At 35.1% G+C, this 22,519-nt stretch overlaps 1 protein-coding gene across 4 annotated transcripts in view; it reads right to left on the reverse strand.

Moving 5' to 3' along the window:
* Positions 1-22,519, reverse strand: part of GABRG1 (gamma-aminobutyric acid type A receptor subunit gamma1) — a 53,313-nt gene that overhangs the window by 14,440 nt on the left and 16,354 nt on the right. For all 4 annotated transcript variants that reach the window (XR_010831043.1, XR_010831042.1, XM_048072921.2 and 1 more), the window contains exons 2-4: positions 21,443-21,591; positions 13,645-13,712; positions 889-1,109 (exon numbers count right to left, since the gene is read on the reverse strand). Coding sequence is in view for 2 of the 4 variants with exons in the window: in XM_048072921.2 (XP_047928878.1) it covers positions 889-1,109; positions 13,645-13,712; positions 21,443-21,591 (438 nt within the window). In the remaining 2 variants the exon portion in view is untranslated. The remainder of the gene's footprint in view (positions 1-888; positions 1,110-13,644; positions 13,713-21,442; positions 21,592-22,519) is intronic.

A 22,519-nucleotide genomic window follows, 5' to 3' on the forward strand; every position in this document is an offset into this window, starting at 1 on the left:
CATATGAAAATATCATAAATGATAAAAAAAAAAAGTAATTTAAACTTTCTAATTTAAACAGTAATCATAATAATAATGACTGATGGAGAGCAGAATCAGATTTACGGCATCTTTTGCATTCACTACTTCCCTATCAGCTCCAAAACTAGCAAGATTTTTTAAACTTTCTTAAGAAATAAACTGAGAGATGACCCTAAAATCCTTTCTGTAGACTAAAGCTATTCAAGAACTGTTTGATAAGTGACTAAATGATCGGTACAGATAGCCTAGATGCAAAACTTAAAATCACCGAAAGCATGCCCCATTTACCAAGCAGATTAATTGCCAACGTTTGCTTATGCCAAATTTGGAGGAACAAGTTTAAAAGCTTTTTAGAGTAAACACGTAAAGTAGTATAGGCAGAACTTGGGCCTTAGACTTAATTAAACTTTTTATGATTTTTATTTTTTGAAGCATTCATATTTTCCTTATAGAATATAATTTGGTGGAAATTAAATACTGAACTGCTTAGCACAGAAATGTGTTAAATGATTTATGACTAGATCCGTGATAGCTTAATGACAGACCACCACTATGTTACTGGCTACATATCTTTTTTTTTTTTTTTTTTAAATCCTGTCTGTACATAAACAGGATTAAAATTTGCTATCCATTTCAATTATATCTACCCAATTATCTGGGCAATATATTTCAATACTATTTTATATTTTTCATTATCAAATAATTTATTCTTTTTCTCCTTAGAAAACTCCTTGCAAATTCCTGTGGCCCAAGAAAGAATTGCCAGAGACATGCTCCATATTTTTTACTCTCATATTCTTAGCTGTAACAGTTCTGTTTTTTTTTTTGTTTTTTTTTTTTTTTTCTACTCATTTATTAAAAACCCACCTTAGAGTGTATAATACTCTTCCATCACTCCAGATTCGAAGTAAGCGATTTGGAGTTGTAATCCAGTGAGCATCAGATTTCCTTGAGTTCCGGAAGAAAGTGTCTGGAATCCAAATTTTCCCAACCATATTGCTATTAAGCATAAGCACTTTCATTGAGCTGTTAAATTTTAGACGACTGTCATACCAAGTCTGGGCAAAAATTATATCTATGGTGTATTCCTAAAAAAACAGAGAAATATCTATATCTATGTATACATTTACCAAAGCCTGCAATCAAGAATTTGTAATTCATATATAAATCCAAGGCCACCTCTTTTATTCTCTTTTGTATCATTTGTGTTGCACTCAGCTGCCTATACCCCCAAGCTAGGAAATTACAGACTGATGAAACGCACATACAGCCTTCTGCCTCTACCTCCCCTCCCCTGAAACATAAGGGAGGAGCTAAGGAGGAGGAGACCTGACAGAAGCTTGTTGTGACTTGGTGGTCCCCAGAAAACACAATGAATTCTGGGGCACAGACAGAAATTTAAGAGCAGTCTTTATACTTCTGGGCTAGACTACATACTAAAGACAGAGATTCTACATTGCTTAAAAAGCAAGCCAAAAAAAATTTCTTACATTTTCCTCCCCCCAAAAAACTTCACAACATACAGTTTAAGATCCTTCAAGAAAGCTACAATCATCTTCAACATTCAACAACATCAAAAAATAAATTAAAAAAAAAAATCATCCACCGGCCAAATTTCAGATTTTGAAAAATTCCTGGATATGCAGGAAGTAAACAACACAGATTGCAGAATTATCTGTTACCATCTGCCTCATATATTTACCTATGTACACACAAAAGTATACATTATCATGGTCAGGAAAGAAATTTCCCTAAATGAACTTCACCTTACTTATTAGATCCTGAAGAAAACTTTTTGGATAGAAAGCAAACTCCTCAGTAGACTTTTATGGACATAAAATAAAAGTGGTGAATAATAATAATAATTAAAAAAAAAAAACAGCCTTTTAATGAGGCAATTCTTGACACAGTTAAGAGGGAGATATGAATTGAAAAAAATATTTCATTGCATCTGCAAAGAATCCCACAATTTGCTCCTCCACACCACATAAAGAAGCGAAGCAGCAGCCTCTTCTCTGTTGTATTTGTCACAGCTGCAGACCATGGCTCTGATCTAAACATCAACAGCCACTCCGTTTTGTGGCAGATCTTCCTTACATGGCTGTCCCATGACACCTCCAATGAGCAACTCAGCATCTCCTTTCAGAGCTCAGTCTGCAGGGAAAAAGTACTGAAGACCAGACTTAGACACATTGTGTTTGTTGGTCACCTGTCATTTATGAGGGGAAAAGAGAGAGAGAGAGAATGGTTCAAATGCCTGCTTAAGCCAAACGATGCGCTACTAGTTTACTTGGCCAATAAAAACGCATGTTGCAAATAGTCAATTCTGTTTTTAAATGTAGTGAAAGTGGAAAGCTTTGCTGATTGGATTAGTGTTTCTTGTTCTGTTTATTTTTAAATAGGCATAGCAGCCAGCTGTAAGAGTTATAGACTCCTCACCCACTTCTCCAAACGATAAAAGCCACCTCCCAAGAAAACGTGTGAAATTTTCCACTCCATCCTTGGGAAGTGCAAAGACAGGTATTAGGACTGCCTAAACCCCTCTCAATTTTCCCACCTTTTCAGGTGGGAGAACAGGTTTGGGATAGAATAGATATTCAAGAGGGAGGCTTGCTTCTGCTCTCTGGTCCACCTGGACTTTGGTAACTCATTCACTCAAAGATTACAAATGATTAGTGTATGAGGAAAACAGCAGAGGGACAGAGGGAACAAAAGGAGTAATTAAAAATACATTTTAGGGACGACTTCACTCTAAAATTTTGCTTATTCCTTGAGGGGCTTTGCCACCAGGGGAAGATTCTGCAGGTCAGAACAAGTACTTGATTATTTTATTTCTATAAAAGTCCTTCAAGACAGCTGTGAAAACCCAGGTCTTGTTTATCCTTAAAATTCTGTTTTCTGTGTTTACCTACAATGGTTACAAATGGAAAGGAAACTTGCTTTGGTCTATTGTAAATGAGTACCCAAGACAGTACACTAAAGAAGTGCCTTAATGGACTTAAATAGAACAGCATGAACAAAGATGTATTTATTGCCTTAACAGTACAAATACGAGAAAAAAAGTCAGTGAGTGAAATCAACAGAAACAACCAAATGTATGAAAAGAGCAGGCTGACTGAGTTTGAAGGTGCTAACCTAAGCAACCACTTCACAGTGGCACTGCATTGTCTAAAATAAAATAAAATAAAATAATATATATATCAAAGTGTTATTACAGTTAAATCCACCCAGGGCAAGGAAACTCATGTTGCCATAGAATACCAGCCACCCTAAATTAAGATAAAAAAGGAAGAGGAGCTCACAGATGATTCTGAATGCACAGAGCAAAGGAACAGTCTCAGTAGACCCAGATGCTTGGATTCTATTTTCATTATTAAATGTACAAGTTTTTTTTATCACAACTGTGTATTACAGGAGTTGTTTAAACAACCTTTTGAAGGAAAAAAAAAAAAAAAGAAACTTTTGTTAAAATCCTTCATGAAGCATTTATCATTGCTCAAAAAGAATCTGATACATAATAATTCAATATCATAACATCAATAACTATTTGTTTCCAAGTGTCTTGCTGAAAGCATGCTAAGAAATTCCAGCTTCTTGTCACTTATCTGCAGAGAGTGATCCTCTATTTTGAAGCTGACATGAGCACCCAGACATGTACCTCAGGATCCACACAGCCACAGGCATAACCCTACTCACTCATCCTACCTGAAAGATGTGAATTCGCAGCTTCTTCATGGGTGACAGCAGCAGTTTACCCCTCTCTTCAGCAGGGACCCAGAGTCAGTACTCTCTGATTTCTCACAAGAGCATTTATTCCACTTCTAACATTTATGTTGGTGGACTTTACTACCTAATTCTTCAGTATAATACATCCTTTAAGCTTCATATCTTCTTCACACAAATGATCTCATAAATTCAGACAATTTTATCTACACTCAGGTGAACTTTAGCATAAAGTTCAAGCATAAATATGTTGTCCTGTATCTCTACAGTGTGAATACATGTGAAAATGGGACACAAGTGGTTATTAGCCTCATTTCTGAACACAAATGTCCTCACAAAATAGGCCAGGTGTTACAGATCCAAACATCCTGCGCAACCATCAAACACACTGACAGCTGAGACTCGAGAGAGTCTGGCAGCATACAGCTGTGGCAGTATAGATACCTGAGAACAATAACCTGAAAGTGGTACTGTCAGAATGTTGGATCTGTTTTGAAGATCTAGTTTTGAAATGAGACTGAAATTTGAAGGTTTTATGGGTTCATACACTGAATTCCCTTACATTTTCAGCTCCTGAAAAACAACTCATATTTTCTCATTAAAAGGGGAAATAGGGGTCCCTAAAATATGTTGAAAATGTGGTAGAAAAATCACTACGATAAAACACTTAGGTATCTTCTCTAAAAGTACTTTGTTTCCGGAATTAGATGAATAAAATCCCCATTTTTGTTTATATACCATAATAAAAAGCACAACGGCACATCAGATTTATACGATTTTCTTTTAGTGCAACAAATCTTTCTGAGCAACTATTTTGCTTTCCTTGTTTTCTTAGGAAAAGTGAAGTTTAACACTCTTATCATTACCTCTATTAGTCTCATAAAGCTCACAATTCAACGCCATTCTGTAACCATAAAAATTGGTTTACTATTTTCTCTTCCAAATGAAACTAATGATAAAATAGCCATGCAGAATAAAGTGAAATCAATCTATGCCTACATTAGTCACAGCCATAGCAAAATGTGTGCTTATTCATATTTAGCCTCACATGGTTCAATAACCATGGCACATGTTAGCTCATATTTGGTATTTGATTAGATCACCGAACTCTTTTGCGCAGCTGGCATAAAGAGCCCACCTGCCTAATTATTTACAGATAACTGCAATCCTCTTCCATCTCTTTCCTCTCTAAAAGATCATAACAAACTCCAAAGTCTGGGAACACAGTGGCTAATCAGAGATTACCATTAAAGGGCCATGCAGTCACAACAATCTGTGAATACTGACAAGCAGGTGTGTAGTCTCAGAGAAAAACAGTAAGTAAAAGCAACTATTTCAAACAGAGTAGGAACAGTTATTGTATGGGAATATATTGAATTCTCAAAATTAGTTTCTCAGAAAGAACAAGCACAGTTCATTTATAGTAAAACAAGAAAATAGCCTGCTAGAGTTTTTTTATTGGAAAGCTGGGGAAAAAAAAAAAAGAAAAAAGAAGGCAAATACCATTTTACAAGATTATTTCTTAGTGTACCTACAACACGCCAATTCCAACATAGCATCAATAAGGATAGAAAAATCACACAAAGAAGAAAACAATTTTTCTTGATTATTTTGTCTGGCACTCTCACAAGTGATTTGATATTCCATAGTAAAAATTGTAGAAAAGTCAAGCAATGAGTAGCTAAACGTCTGGCTGGATTGTGTTAACCACGACACATTTTCTTTGGCAACTGGAAAAAGTGCCCTAGGTTTCTGGGACTAAATACAAATGCAGTGAGAAGCCCCAAGACCAAAACTGGAGCTGAAATACTGTGTTATCCAACTACGGTCCTGCAATACAGTTCATTACTGATGAATTTCAGAGGGAAAAAAAAAAAAGAATAAAAGTGTCTACTTTTCATTCCTTATTCACTCACAATAAACCTACCCTAGCTTCTCTACTAGATTCAAAATTTCATGTGAAGCATACCTGGAGTTTTCTGCAATGCCACAAGCAAATTCAGAAATCTATTTCAGAGGTAGCCCCTGAACTCAGTTCAATCGCCAAGTGTGACATGACTTCATCTTGTTCAGTTACCCATAATATTTTCAGCATGTTTCTTCATTCTATTCAGTTTCTAATTCCTTTAAGTCAAACTTAATGTGAATGAGGCAGGGAATTCTTCAGGGAAAAAGAAATAAAGAAAGGGAAGATAGAGAAAACACTCTATCAATCTATATATTTTGACGTTATTAAGTTATGCAATTTAATATCAAAGACTCAGACAAGTATGATGTTTAAGAGGTTTAGACAATGAAGAGTCATAGACAAAGTGGTAACCGACCACATGCTCTCCCAAGAGGTAAGAGCCAACAAAACCATCAGGCACTAGCCAATTTATCTTCACCTTGTCATTGAGCAGCCAATATGCTCTCATAATCTTTACCTTTTCCCTCACCAAAATATCTCTGGACACCAATGCAGTGTTTTTAAGTACTTTATTAAAATACTTAGCTATCCTTGAAGTATAACTTCTCTTAAAAAAAGTTTTAACATATGCTTGCTCTCCCTGGTGGGTTACTTTAAAAGCTGTTTAAACAAGATTCTTGAGCTGCATCAGACTCAACCATGGTTTCAGAACTTGACAACTCAGATCTCAAAAATCAGACAAATACATACATATATATATATACATATATATATATATATATATAAAACCCCGGAGTGAATACTAATAAGGAGTAAGTCTTCAGCTTCAAGGCTGCCAGTAGCAATCTATCAACTGCATTAGCAGTAGTTTCTAAATTCTGAAGCTACATTTACCTTTCTGTAACTAGAGAGACTTAAGTAGTCAAAATTAGTCCCATAAACAAATTTAGCAACAAAGCTGTACATCAGTCAAGTACACATGGTTTTCTACAGTTTCATTTTATAAATGTCTCAAACACAACATTTCACTATTCAGTACACTACAACTGCTTTACCACCAGATTAATTGCACTCTTTGCTCTTTTAAAAAAGAGCAAAGTTACTCTTTGCTCTTTTGATTCCACGGTTTTCCTGCTAAGATTCAAAATCCCAGCATTGATGGCAAAACCAAAATCCCAACATTGACAGCAAAACCAGGACAGAGACTTACCTGCGTTTGGTTCCTACCCTGCAACTCTTCTATGATACATGATCCGATGTGAAATAATAGCAGTCATACCAGTTTATCTTTCTGGTTCCTGAGGCAGTCAGGAACCTCCTAATACCTATGTGCTACACTGAAGATATAAGAGCATGGATAACTGCTAAGAACTTCCAAAGACTTTATTTAACTATTGATCCCAAGTCCTTTGTAAGGGCTGGCACACTACAAGAGATAATACTGTTATTCAAAAAAGTGAAATCTCATGCAGCTATATATGCTAGTGAATGACAAACTCCAAAATAGCCATACAAAATGTGGAATTTTCCATGGTAGTTGAAATAAGCAGCAAGAACATATAAGACTTCAACAAATTTAAAATCACACTACAACAAAATAAAAATAATGAAAGCCAAGATAACAGGCAGGGAAGTTAAATTCACTAGTAAATTGCATTTCTTAACAGCTACTTTATCAGCTCTCTCACACCTACTAAGAGTGTAGGACAAACACTTCTTCCAAAAATGGGTTTGCCTCCTTAGTAAACAACTAGGAGGTGTGGCTGTAGAAATGGCAAGCAGACCATTCCCTCACTTGGCAAAGTGGACTTCCTAGAGCATGCACTATGAGGAGAAAAATCCTGTTCCTGTAGCTGCTCAGCTTTTAACAGATGTTGAGATTTTATAGTGTCAGCATAGATCCTGGCACTCACCAGGACAGCAGCTTTCCTCTGGAGCACAGTAGTGAAGGAGTCAATGACAACCTGTACTATAGGAGCCAAAGCCAAGGGCAGTTTCTAGATGACTACAAGCAATTGTAACAGTCAAAGCACATCCCTCATCTTTCTACCCAAAACCTATGCAAATCTAGGCCAGCAGAATCACTCCCACAATTTGAATGCAGCATCACAAATTTCCATATAGACAGACAGATTAGGAATTAATAACAAAGAACAGACATGCAATGTTCTCCAAAATATTTATAATATATTTGAAGCAAAGATAAGAGGTACAAGACAAAGAACTGTATGTATCTTGTCTAAGCTGCAGACACAAGAGAGACAACCACAGCAGCAGTCAGAAAGGGTTTGGAGCAGATATTAAGGCATCAGAAGTAACAATAAACTGTACAGCAGAGCAGCCAAGCAGTCTGTGCAGTCTGGGGAAAAAGCAGGAGCAGAACACTGGTTGAGTGATAGCTGATACCTTCTCTTTTCAGTGAAATGCTACGTGGTAATTATATTAATGTTATTCTTGGTTTAGGTCAAAACTGATTTCACAGACACTCAAAAGTGCTTATATAGGATACACATCCTCTGCAAGGAACTTACAGTTTAAATTTAACATAAAAAACAAAATCTGGAAAGACAACAGGGACAAAAGTAACAGAAAACAGAGAACCCAATACCAGTCAGAATTACAGGTAAAGATTTTAGCACAGCAAAAGCTTAATTGCTTGCAACATTTTGTAGCCTCCACAAAAAAAAAAAAAAAAAAAAAAAAAAAAAAAGTTTAAGCAGGATCATGATGAGAAACAGGGAAGAAGCTTAGAAGCTTTATTTGTTTATAGAAAGTTTCTTTCAAGCAGAAGCTAGCAGAAGCTGGCCTCTTGGGGGGAAAAAAAGGAAAAAAAAAAGAAAAAAAAAAAACAAGAGCTGAGAATAGGCTTTGAAGTGCCTTAAAGGAAGCAGGAGCAAGAAATGGCTCAGGAGAAACTGCGGAATGTTCTCTCTGTAGGACATCTCTAAATGGTATGAGTGGAGCAAAACTGCAATTGGAAAGGTTACAAAAATTTGTCATCATAACAATGGAAACATGGACAAGAGATTCACTGTGATAGATGGATTAAGAAAAAAAAAAAAAGGAAAAAAAAAAAAAGAAAATCAGAATTTGTGAGGCTGTCTGAGACCTTGCTCCTGGTTCTGTGATCCATCACATTATGGAAAATTTTTAGATTTCAGACCTCAATGCCATACAGAGCTGTGATTATCCACAGCAAAGGACAGTGTGGAAGGGTCAAAAAGTTATTGTTCTGACTGTGGATATGACGAATCTAAAATGATATAAAATGGATTTTAAACCAGTATATGGTGGCATACTCTCTACTGAAGTCAAGAGAGTTAAAGTCGTTTTTTTTTCTTAATTCTTATTTATACTGAAAATATGTCAACTGTGTCTTAAGTAACACAATGCTACTAAACAAAAACAGTATCTCCTGAAACATGAACTAGACTAACACAAGATTTAAGAATGAGCTACAGCACAAAAAGTCTGCAGCCTCATATTGCATCATTCCTAAACAGCACAAACAAATTAGGGCACATTTTATATCAAAGAGCACAGATTTTCTAGTGCTCTGTGTGGGACCTTAACTACCTATTCTGACTTCGTATCTGTAAAGAGACGGCTGGTAAACTGCAGTTGAAAAAGTGACAAGTACTGAATGCTGTTTAAACGGGGGGCTGAAAAGATGGCTCTTCTTTGGTTTGCTTTCAGAAAGCTGCTGCAACATTTCCCTGTCATACGAAGGCTGTCTTTTCCCTCATCCCTTGCCATTCCCTTCAAAATGATTACAGAAATTGAGAGTGACATACGGACTGTTGTGCTGAGCCAGTATGAGCAGAATATTGCTTGTACTTGGCTGATTCCCCTGAAACCGGGTAGGATAAGCTGCGAGTACCTTGCAGTAGTAATAGGTAAACTCGCTACCCGCCAGAACCAGACTAATCAATTTAAGCTATTTTTTTTCCCCCATGAAAAACAGAAAGCATTCATAAAATTGTATTTATGAATTATTATTCAAATTCCTACAGCTGGCAAAATAAGAAATACTAATAGACATGCTGTTTTTAATACTTAAATGTATTTTATAACAAAGAAACAACGTTTAAGATTACTGAAGGAATATTTCCTCAACTGTTGTAAATGAACGTTGTCTCCATCTATCTCAAACACTCATCAAGCAACAAGCAACTAACTCTGATCACTTTTAGTGCTGATAGGCATCAGAATGATTGGGATCTACCTTTTTTAGTCAAAATAAAAGAGTAAGTTGGGAAAGAAAGTGTGCTATTCTAGTTCAATCCAAAGATGATGCTACACAATAAGCAACAGGTAATATTCAAAGACTTGTTGATATTTCTGTTCTGATTTCCAAACAATTATTCCTACCACATGAAAGAGAAAGGAAGCTGCTTTCAAAACATGCATACAATAGGGTCCAAAACAAAATAAAACAAAACCTGTAATGCTTGCATGATGAACATGCAGAAGCTTATGAAAACTCAAATTCTCAAACATGGCCAGAAGTGCTCATGCCCTTACTCTCACTTGGTCATCATAGAGCTCTTACAGACAATGGTTCTCCTCTGCACAGTCTTCTTCCAACATGAAAGGAATTCCAACCTGAGCTTTCAGACCACAAAAGCCAAGGCACTGGTATGGCTCTGCCACAGGCAGTAGCAGAGAATATCTGCATATCCTGGAGACATTGGGGCAACAGTAGCACAAAACATTATGTGTTGGTGAACACAGAGGGATTGGGGGATGAAATTGAGGGCCAAAAAAAAAAAAAAAAAAAAAAAAAAAAAGATTGTGAGGCCAACAGACAGCATGGATGAATATGTATTTCTACACAGGGACCATATAACAGACTTAAAACCTGTACCACCAGAGTGGCTTTTGGTTTTTTTTTTTTTTTTTAATATTAGTCCTAGTTTCCTAGTTTGGAAGGAAAGAGCCTAGTACATATATATTAAGCGCTCAGCAGAATAAGCTTCCACATAAATGAAAACAGGCTCTAAATATTCATCATATGTCTAAATTCCATTAACAAAACTCTGGACCACTGCAGAGGTATTGGGGACTGAGACTTTGGCCATAAAAATGCACTTAGATATGGTTTATATGACCCTTGCAGGATGCATAGCCCAGGGTAGCTCTAAACAACAGATTCAAAAACCTTTAGGCTTAATGAGTATTAGAAGCCTAAATACTTCGTTGATCTGGACACTTTTTAAAAATGTTTACTGAGGCTGCAGATGCCTAGAGAGACCACACGCTGTAGGAAAACATCTTTTATGCATGGGGTGTCTATACCATCTAGAAATTTATGTAGATCTTTGTTAAATTAAATACTGAAAGCCAAAATGCAAGCCTTCAAAAACAAGTTCTAATGAATGTCATACATATGCTTAAAGCCTCACTTTTATGAAAGTGAAAGAGTCTATCAGATAGCAAGAGGAAAATAGACTGAATTATAAACATAAATCAGTTTCCTCTCATAATGAGTGTCCTTTGAAGCTTTCAGAGGAACATACTCCCCTGATACGCTGTTTCAACATCGTTTCAAAAAAAATCCTTTCTACATCATGCCATATTGTTTCCTAAGTAAATAGTTAAAGGACATCATTTGCCAGAGTGAATTAACATATCTGGCAAATGAGTAATTCAATGGGGAATCACAGATATGTGTTCTCACATAGAGTGATAGAATGAAGGACTAAGGACAACCCTTGTAATGGAAGCAATTTTTGGAATATTGGTTAACTATCACAAACAATATTAACTTCAGGGAAAGTGCTTCCCTAATGAAAGAGCTCACATAACAATTGCTTACAGGGTCAAATCCATAATTATTTTTTGCTGAGATTGTCGTTTCCTAGATTAAAGACATCTTTGTTGGAAGCCTTAATAAAAACTGTTTGCATATATATGGTTTTATTTATTTTCACAAACATTTGATTTTTCTAGTGATATTAGATGCTCATATGAACCAGGTTCCTGGAGTCCAAGCATAGAGAAAGCAATTGATATTTTATGAAGGCCATAGTGCCCTTAGATTATAATTTGAATTGCTAAGTAGTTCTTTGCCCATTTTTTAAAAACATAGAATAGTTTTCAAAGTTCTGTGTTTTAAAGACATTTACCTTATTAGCCTCTGGTGAGCGGCTTCATTGTTATTTCTTTTTTAAATCAGGTTAGGGGGATAAATGTTGATATACATTATAACCATTAGGATCCGACTTTATAATGAAGTAATATGCTTTTTCAATATGATATCCTTGCCTTAGATTAAAGTCAGTATGACTGCATTTTGTTAGCACTATGGCAAAAGCAGCATTGCCCAGCTGTAGCGGATATGGGTAGACCTCTAACCAAGTGGCATGATACAGTCCTATGGCTGATGCTATAATTACTACAGGTGCAACACAGGGTAGGGGTAAGAGGATGGCAAGAGTTGGTTCTTCACAACTGGCAAACTGGAGCTGTAAGCATTTCCCCTTTTTGGTCCTCCTGTATGCAACCTACTGGTCACAGGCTGAAAGACTTATATTGGTTACTAGTAAAGGAAACATTTACAATTTGCTATGTCCTCATTAGCAGTAACTGTCTGTCCCCATATTTGGCTCCCGCCGTAAGTTCCTTCAGAAGATGTGAAGAGAAGAAGCAGAGGAGAAAGACTACAGTTGGAAAATGGATGATACCACAAAAAGCACTTATATTGGACATGAAAATGTGAAAAATTTCCCCTACCACGTTGCTCTTCTGCTCTTTCAATCAGTAATTTACATACAGCCCTCACCTGAAACATTGAATTCCCTGCCACAGCCCAAGTGATGACAACCCTAAACTTGGTAGATTGTTACGCTGTAATGTATGTCATTTGCCACAGATCTGCATCATCTGTTTTTGGCACCTTTATCCCTAGTATCTAAATACCACTGTCCTTTCCTGCTTCACACCAACAAAAGTCAACATTCCCCGTCCCCAAGCATGATGACATACAAGCAAATCACAAAATCTTTAACAGTCTTCTGGAATAACTATGCTTTCACCAAGTGCTCAGAAACTGCCTGCACTGGCATACCCCAGCATACTAGAACTGAACAAAATGCCCTTCTGCATGCAAATGCAAAACTGTGAGCAATCCTGTAGGGAGGTGGAAAAGGAAAAAGACAGGAGGACAATGAGCTCAAACTCGCCCAAGTGCCAGTCTCAGTCTTAGTACTTCAGATCCTGAGCTACTGACAGGAGCCACTGCCACTGCTGGGTAGCACTGCCCAGGAGAAGTCTTGTACAGAAGCCTCTCTAAATCCTCCAGCATCGCCATTTCAGACAGAAATGACAGAAAATCTAAGTAATTGGAGGAAAGGCCATAGGCTGAACTTCCTCGTAAGTGCTGTTATTTCAGTATTTGTACCAAATATATGAGATCTGACCTCAACATATCTCTCCTGAAACTAAGGTGCATTGCATTGCTTTAACTTCTGAAGAAACTAGCTATGTACACACACATTGAGGAAGACCCATAAAACTAAATAAGACATAGAAGAAGGAAGACAATAGAGTTAATTTTTTTTTTTCTTTCCATGAATTATCAAAATAAATAACTCATTACACTGAAAATGGTTTTACTCACAAATGCTGGGTAAATTGTTATTTTTCCTAGTCTTAAGAATATCTCCAGGAAATATTTTATACTGGGCCAGAGGTAGACCAAGTATAAACAAACATAGGGAAAATGTTCAACATGTACCAAAATAAACACTTGATGCAATGTCTTCTGTATTTTTAGAAAACACATTTTTAAAAAGAAGTTTATTGAAAGAGTAAAACAATTTGAAATACAGAGTCTAAACAAGTTTCTGCAATAAGCACAACTATATCTAACAACAAAAGAATACACAGTAAGAAATAAAGAAGCTTATTTGAATAAGATTATAATTATTTCATAACATTAATCTACAACATCTCTCAGATACTACTTTCTGTCAATATTCAAAACTTACCATATTGATTGGGTCAACTGGGCCAATGCTGTTAACGTAGACATCTGTCTCAATTACCGTAGTTCTCACTAAACAAAATAGTAACAATAGTAATTACATATTTAATTAACTCTTTACACTGTTAATTTATTTCAATGTATGTATTAAAAAAACAATATTCATTTATTAAACTCAGAAAAAGTAAATCTCTCTTTTGTTCATTCCGTGAAGAATCATATATGATTTGGCTCCCTTATTCCATGTGAATTGTTAGAATTATCAAGATGAATTTTTTAATTCTTAATATAACCACCATCTGTACTTTGTCATGTGAATAGGTATAAGATAGATATAAAAAAGTATAAAAGGTAAGGGGGGGGGAGAACGTTCTTCCAACATTAAAAATTAATCATAAACAGAAACAAATATTTGGAAAAAAATGCTAGTACAGCAAACCATAAGGTCTTGGAGCAGGTGTGTTTATCAACTACAATAAATCAATATGCAGCACCTTCTGTCAATTCCTACTGAAGATGTCTGACAAAAATAAAATAACTTATTACATATTTCAATTCATGCAATAATAGAACACCTAAGGATTATTAATATCCTTTCATCAACTTGATCAATATACTGCTCCACACACCAAATTGGAAGTTCATTAAGAGAAAGTCGTTTAAAAGGTAAACATTTTCAAACTTATTTTCTTAAGAAATCCAGTAAAACTACTCTCACTGGGCTGACAAAATTAACTGTTTTAGAAATATATTCTCATAATGTATTTACAGAAAGACAAAAACTCTAAGCAATTTCCAAAGAAAGTCACGTCTGATGTACGTGTCATTGATAAATCAGTTCTAACCTCATAACTGTTTTTTGGGGAAAAGGTACAAATGGAAGAGGTCAGGTTGTGGTGCAGGAGAGATTTGCATTTAAACAACATCAATTCACCAAGCATTTTTTCCAGCTTGTACTGGAGAGTGAATGACAAAGAGTATGGACATAAGAAGATACGTGTCCTAGTCCCTTAATTACGAAATTCTGCTGCTCTTTCTCCCATGATCTCACACATTAAAGTGAAGCACCTCTGTTTATTTGTAGATGGACAAGGAGGAAGGTACAGGAAAAATGTACTTTGATTTCACAGAAGAGGGTTGCTAGGTCATCAGATTTGATTTCTTTATACTGCAAACCATCAGAGATCTCCTAAGTGCTCTACAACAAATGTAAAATCTTAATTAATACAGGATTTTTCAAATCTCAGAAATCTAAAACTCAGACATGCACACAGAAAGAAACAAGGCAACATCCCCCCTGTCGGCTATGACAACAGGCAAGATACATTTCCTAAATATCCAAAGATACCTTTTCCCTGCCAGTCTTACTTGGCAGGAAATCCTCCCTGATCCCAAGTCTGACTACCCATTGCCCTGAACCTGAGACCAAGACACCTTAGTCAGGCTGCACAAAAAATTTTTTGTATGACCACGGAGCACTAAATCCCTTGATCATCCTACTGTCCCGAGCATGCTTCACAGGAAGTTTAAATGGACCCTGGAAATTAGTATGCACAGATGGAAATATCAGAGGAAGAAAAAATAAAAATAAATATATATATTTGTGTGTATATATACACATGTTGCCTGTGTAATGTGATGTATTTTTACACACACCACGTCTCACAAATACATATGTACTCCCTTTGATTTTGCAAACCTGTTTATCTATGTAACAGCCAAACCCCTCATTTTAACCACTGCCAGGCTAGAACATAAGGAGCTGGATCAAAGCATATCTTGCTTCATTGGTCAAGAAATGCTGAATCCTGTCCTGTTTGCCCTGTAACTGTAGGAAATATTTAATTCTTCCTATTAATAGGAAATTTTGCTTTATTCTGAAGTTCAATTCTTTAATTCCAACTTTGGCAATGCCTAGCCATATGTCAAACCTCTTCTTCACACACAAACATCTATACACAAGGATTAAAGTCACCTCAGACTTCCATAACCTGAGCAGTTCATGCCACATACTGCAAGTGCTAGTCATGGATAATCTGTTCAGCTTTAACTTCTAAACTTGTTCTATTGTTTCCAGACCCATTTTGAAATGTGGACACCAAGACTGGAATTTTTTGTAATGGTGTTATCAGTGCTGCATGAATACTTCCAGTTTTCTACTCATAGTGTCTTTTTTCAAAGGGGACTTACGCTTCTGGGTGATGCATACCTAAGAACTCATACTACACAAAATAACTAAGTTTTGCCCTAAATCATTGCTCTTCTGTGCAGCTCTCACCTTGAATTATAACCCACAGGCTTTCTTTTTCTTTTTTTCTTTATTTTAACAATTATCTTTTGTTTGTGTCTCTGAATTTACTGAAGGACGAAATTATTCTGCACATACAGTCTCCAACAGTCTTTGTGTCATTTGCCAACTTTACTTAAAAAAAAAAATTGCTGAAATCTTTCAAAATATCACTATTCTTGATCAAGACTTTCCTGTGAGACAGCCCTACCTCTGATATTTCCTTATTAGTAACTGAATTTTGAGATCTGTCAGTGAGCCAGTTTTTAATGTAGGCTGTGTCAATTTTATGAAATTCCAGCTTGCAGAAAGCAGTACTTGATCTGCCACGAGGGTTCTCTTGTAATGTGCCACAGGGTTCAGTTGCCTTTTCCATACTGCTCTGAGTAAAATTATTAGACCTATTAAGAGCCAGTGAAGAGTCTGAAAATCTGCCTCTGTTGAAATTATTTTAATTGACCCAAATGAAGAAGAAATATATCTGATGAAATAACATTAAAAGGGGCTGTTTTTTCTTAGTTCTTCTGTATAGAACAGATCCCAGTGTTTCTGTGAATTAGAAGAAAGAATTCATTCTACTCATGTTCATAAACTAGAAGTGATATGAGCCCACCAAAATGACAAAAGCTGGAGGAAAATACATTATTTATACTAATTTAACATCCATATAATTACTTTGTTCAACTGCTCTCCACATAGAGCTAACTGTAAAACGTGGTTTGAGAAGATATTTCTACAATGAATGCTTCTTATTTTATTTACGAAATTTAGTAACAGCCTTGAAAACATTATGAGTAGGTAGAAACCTGTTTAACACATCCTGAGTGAAGTACAAAACAGTATTGTAGACTTACAGAAACTTCTAAAGAGTGAAAAGAGATAGCACGAAAGAGGCTAGAGTAAAGCAAGGAAGCGAGAGGACAGTAGACTGCATATTAAACAGGGAGAGCAAAGAACACCAAGAAGCAGCTGCCCCCAAGAGAGAATTAATAATGTCCCAAATTATCTGTAGCATGCAAGAGACAGAGGGAACCCATTCGCTAAGCCTTATCTGGAGAGATGCACTCACACTTCCTGATTTCCTGGTTTGCTACCATTTCTTCACTAGTCTAAATTTCTGTTCTTTAGAAAGTTTGACTGTCACTGAACATCATTTGACACAAGTATGTAGCTATGGACAGGCTTGTCCCAGGAAAGAAATAAGTGACTCTTGTGCTTAAAATTCAAGAGCGAGAAAGAATTTCCCAGAAAGCAACAAGACATGGAAAGAAGCCTTTCTTTTGCAGATATGGACCAGTGCTCCCCTAGCAAGGGATGATGATGGATAATCCCCAGGAATATTCTGAACTCAAATTTGGGTTCAAAAATCTGTATTCTGGAAAACATTAGCTCTAGATTAGAAAAATCACAATGACAAAAATCTACTCTGATCACTGACAAATTACTTTAATAATTGTTCTTGCTTTTGAAAGTAACTCTGTTTCATCCTGTATTTATCCAGGTCCAATTTTCAGCCTTTGGTATTTGAAATCTCTCTGCCTTTTATGCTGAAGATCTCTATTTACCAGTTATTCTAGGTTTACAAACCTCTATCTCCTGACAGAAACTATTACAATTGTTTTAAAAGTGTAGATTGTTGCCCTTTTTCTTGTTGAATATTCCTCCATTTAGTTTACTTCAGTACTCACCATTACCCAATAGAATGTTAGTCCATCTAAATTCACTCCTGTTCATTCACTGTTTCCCTTATCAAAAAAATGTGCATTTTACAATGAAAGCATAGCCCTTATTTTTATTTATCATGATTTTTAATTTATCATGATTTTTAATTTAAACAGAGACTTTTGCTAATTTCATCTAAGCTTTTTTTTTTTTTGAGAAAATTTTCTGTAATTCCTTAATAATTGCATAAAGAAGCCTAAAGAGTTTTCTCCTCTTGGTGATAAAGCAGTTATTCAGCAAAGAAATTAGGTGCATAAAGAAATAACAGGGATCCTTAATTTGTAAAAATATTTAATATAACAATACAATTTTCACAACCAGTAATCTAAGAATATACTTATATGGCTATCTATATTAAAATTTGTCCTCAAGTGTCTACATTGGGCTTCCAGCTCCATCTCTAAAGATTTTTTTCAGTGAGTTTGATGAAAGCAGAGCCCTGTTCTTCAATCCTTTTTTATTAAAAATAAATAAATCTTTAGCAAATACCTACCCCAACACTTTTATAATTTCCATCATTTTCCATGCAGTGCACCCACAGAGTACTTTTAACATTTACTGCATACAGTCTTCTACACATTACTCTTGTACTTAATTTCCTTTAATTCTTGTAAAATATTCTCCATATCAGAATACATACTTCTCTACATTTACCTGCTACTTTTTGAGCTTATTTATTACTTTCCTGCCTATTACACCCTTCTGTCGATACTACACTAAGAGCACCTACATGTTCAAGAGAATATCCTCATTATAACCTTATCTTTTCAGAGTTAGTGTATCTGTCAGTCTCTTGAAAGCCCACATTTTGTGATGTAACCTTTAAATCCCTGAATACGTCTTTTCACCTTAGTGGACTGAGATGCAATTACTTGCCCATGCTCTGCTTACAGGGCAATCACAACTATATAAAATTCTCTAGGTAGAAATTTCTCTGTGCCCATGAGCTATAATCCTCATCATTCTTAAAAATCTTTCAATAATGACTTTTCTTAACTTGGTGATTGAAAACATTACATTAGAGTTGTAATATGTCACTAATCACTATTTCTAATTGAACTTTCAGATTATCAGCTGTGTTTTACATGACACTGGGCATAAGACACAGCTAGAAAAAAATATTAATTATTTTAGTATCCCTAAGTTGTGAAAGGTAGAATAATGAGCAGCCAGAATGCTTGCCTTTTAGAAAGTTGAAAAATAACAAATAATTTGATCTAGGACTGGAGCTAAAACGGTGTGGTTATAAGTAGCCAAAAGGTAAACATACAGGGAGAATAATATTTTTTCATTAATACATCAACACTCCAAGATTGTATCTGTAATTATAGGAATTTATGCTACAGATAAGAGAACCCAGGTGGTAACCACTACTATTTCATACTGAGAAGTACTACTTTAATAATATGTTTATGCTCCAAACATCTAAAAGTATGTTATATGTAAGTTAAAGACCTATATGTTTAATAAACATATTAAAGGTTAGCAATTTAGAAATCAGTACAACTCATGGATATTTGTGTGAAACACACCAAAAATGACAGAATGTGGTTTTCTGCTATTAAATTTCAGTATTACCATTAACTTTTCAACTTTCATTTGGCTCTCCTTTATCATCTTACTCTGCGTATTTAACAATGAAACTCCTTATCTCACTCTGTGATGCTGAAATTCTGTGTCAACATTAGTAAGAAAACAAAATTCTGCTCTCCTATTTAAATTCAAAAAGTGCAGGCCTCAAAAAAAATTAAAAAAATAAAAACAAATGTGGTCTTTTTAACTGAGCTTTGTAATACAATAGTAAAGATGTTGTGGGGGAGATTATTACCTTGAAAGATAATTATAATTCCAGTCAATAACCTTGCTGTAAAAGTACTGACATATACTCTGAAATTGTGGAATCTGACACTACATTTGATCCACATAATTGAAGCAGACTAAGATGAATGAACCATAGGCTGATTTTGTTTTTATATCTGATAAATCTCTACTGCACTTCTCAAGCATCTGGACAGAATAAGATGTCTGTATTTGAAGCTGGAACTTTCATCTTACATTCTCCAAAATTTCTGCCCTGTGGCAGAACTCTGAAACTTCTCCTCCATCCAGAAGGATCAGCCTTAATACTTGTTCTCCTAACAACAATGTGAATACCCCAGAATGTCTCCTGTTCTCATCACTGGCTAATGTTCACAAGCCTTTTAATATATGGATAGAGGTAAGTCCCAGATAGCAAAAGTCAAATTACTACAAAAGTGTAGCATCAAGAAAGTAAAGAAGAAAAAGAAAGGGAGCATTTATATGAGAGAAGGTAGAAGTTAGGAGGTGTTTCCTTTCGGGAACTAATATTAGAAATCCAGAAAGTTATAAATAGAGTTACTCACAGAAAGGCAGAGCTTTTGTTCTGCCAAGACCAGTGCATAACCTGTTGGATATGTCAGAATAATTTTCTCTTCCTCTGTTTTCCCTTTCTTTATTACAAAATACTAAGGGGAGAGAAGAGAAACAGAATTCTGGTTTCTTTCATCTACACCTTCCATTAGAAGGATTTTTTGTGGAGATAGATTACTCCCTTATAATTCTTTTGCTGTCTGATGTATGGAGCAGTCTGAAAAAAACAGAAATGCTATACATCTGCCACACATTGATAATTTAAAGAAAAATAAGCTGGAAGAGTTTTTTTTTGTTGTTGTCTAAATGTTCACAGTAATTCAATTAAATAAAGGTGAAGGGAAAGACTTGGAGCAAACTTCATGAGATTCCCTATTATGACAGGGAAAGAAAAATTGCCATTCAGTGTCTTCAAAGAAACAGTCAGGAACAAAACAGAACTAAGAAATTCAGGGAAAAAAACAATTTGTCAGAAGCTTTCAAAAGAAAACAGTCTGGGATTGCATCTCTCTGTTCTCCTACATAAATGAAATAAGTCTAGATTGTACAATTGTTTATTGAATAAGCACCTGATAGACTTTGCATTTCTCTGACACCAAGTATTTAACACATAAGTCTGTCCTCCACCTCTCCCTCCACAGTTCAGAAAACAGACCCAGAGAAATAAAATTATTTTTCTTAGCTTGATCCAGTATGCATGTGGTAGATGAGAGCTGGTGAATTTTTCATGTATTCTACGTTTTCAACACAAATCCTACAAAATATTTATACTTAATAGTTATATCTGAATTGATATTTTTACTATTGAAAGACAAAATTGATTTCCTACTAACTGCAAAGTTCAAACTACAGTAATGAAATCTTCCTTCCTATAATCTTCAAGAAAAGTCCTAAACTGTCTTCACAGATTCTTACAAAATTTTTCAAAATCTGAGCTAAGGAAAGAGGAGTGGTGGATTGAGTTCAATCTCTTTAAAATACACATTTACAGTTCACTTTCAAAAGTAAGATTAAAATGTCTAGGAATAATACTTTAATAAACTCCTGCTGACTCTCTCTCTCTATATATATTTAATTGTGGCTGGTTTATATATACAATTATTTTTGTAATATTATCTTGAAGTAACAAAGCAAAATATAATTATCTTTTAATGCTTTATTGATCACTGTCCCAAGAAAACAATACTTTGCATAAGAAAAAGATTAGAAATATAACACAAAAATTCTGCTCATGCATGATATATTATTTTTATCAGTTCTAGAAAACCACTGCATTTTATTGCTGTTATATTTAACTTCATTAAGCATAATAACATATTAAACACATTTTTGCCAACTTTAGCAAAATGCAGGTGATCTCTGGTTCACATCTTCTATTTACTGAATTATTTAAAGAGCTTACCTCCAATATCTGGCCGAAGCTTATTGTCATATCCTTGAAGTAAGGAGTCCAGTATGTGAGTCACATCCCCACCATGAATCTTCGGTGCTAGGACCCATGTTTTATTCACTGTTAGATCTTCATCATCCTCATCATCTGCTTTATCGGTTCTAATGGTGATTGAATTTAAAAAAAAAAAAAAAAAGGTTAGAAAAAAAGAAACAGTGAAACAAAATACACAAGAGGTGAAGAAGAAACTGGTAAAATACTGAACATAATTTAAAGTATTTTATAATGAGTTCTGGTGCCAACAGAAAGAGGAAGTACCTTATTTGAAACACCAACATTTTATTTCATAGCAGAGAAATTTTAAGCTAATAAATATGTCAAGAGAAACATTAATACATTACATACACAGAAAAACTCAAACTATGAGTAAAACTCATAAAAGCACCAGTAGGCATCCTCTGTCAACTTTTTCCTGTTTTAAAACACAAAATGGAATTCCTAAGTTTTTTGCTATACATACTCTGTTTTCAATTCATGGTATTGATGTTTCTAATAGATGTTTAGTCATCATAATAGACACATATTGGTGTCAAAAGCATTAACAGAATTTCCTTCTTAGTAGCCTCTTATTCTATCTATTACATAAACAATAAGACCTCAAATACACTCACTCAACTCCATTCAAATTTTAAGAAAGCAAACAAATATTGTGTCCATATGCTATGAAACATTCACAGTTAGAAACTGCAGTCATGTGTCAAAAATATACCTGCATGTATACGTGCTATAGTTAAAATTCTGTACCACTCTTTCCAGTTACAATTATTTGTTAGCCATTTTATCAAGATGGAACAAATGCACAAGAAAAACACTTATATGTTCATGCATTGCCTGTCTTTTAATTAGATAAGCAGCAATATGTATTTTATCGCTAAGTCATTAGTAAAAAAATGGCAGTACTTTGGTTATGTCTGCAGATTCACTCAGATATCACCAAAAGGTCAAAGAATGCCTGGAAGTAGTTTTCTTTCCATTTGGATCAAATGCATGTGGACTTAAGTATTCCTCCAGTGCTAAAGTTTGCAATCT

The sequence above is a fragment of the Anser cygnoides genome, chromosome 4 (assembly GCF_040182565.1).
Source record: "Anser cygnoides isolate HZ-2024a breed goose chromosome 4, Taihu_goose_T2T_genome, whole genome shotgun sequence".
Lineage (NCBI taxonomy): Eukaryota > Metazoa > Chordata > Aves > Anseriformes > Anatidae > Anser > Anser cygnoides.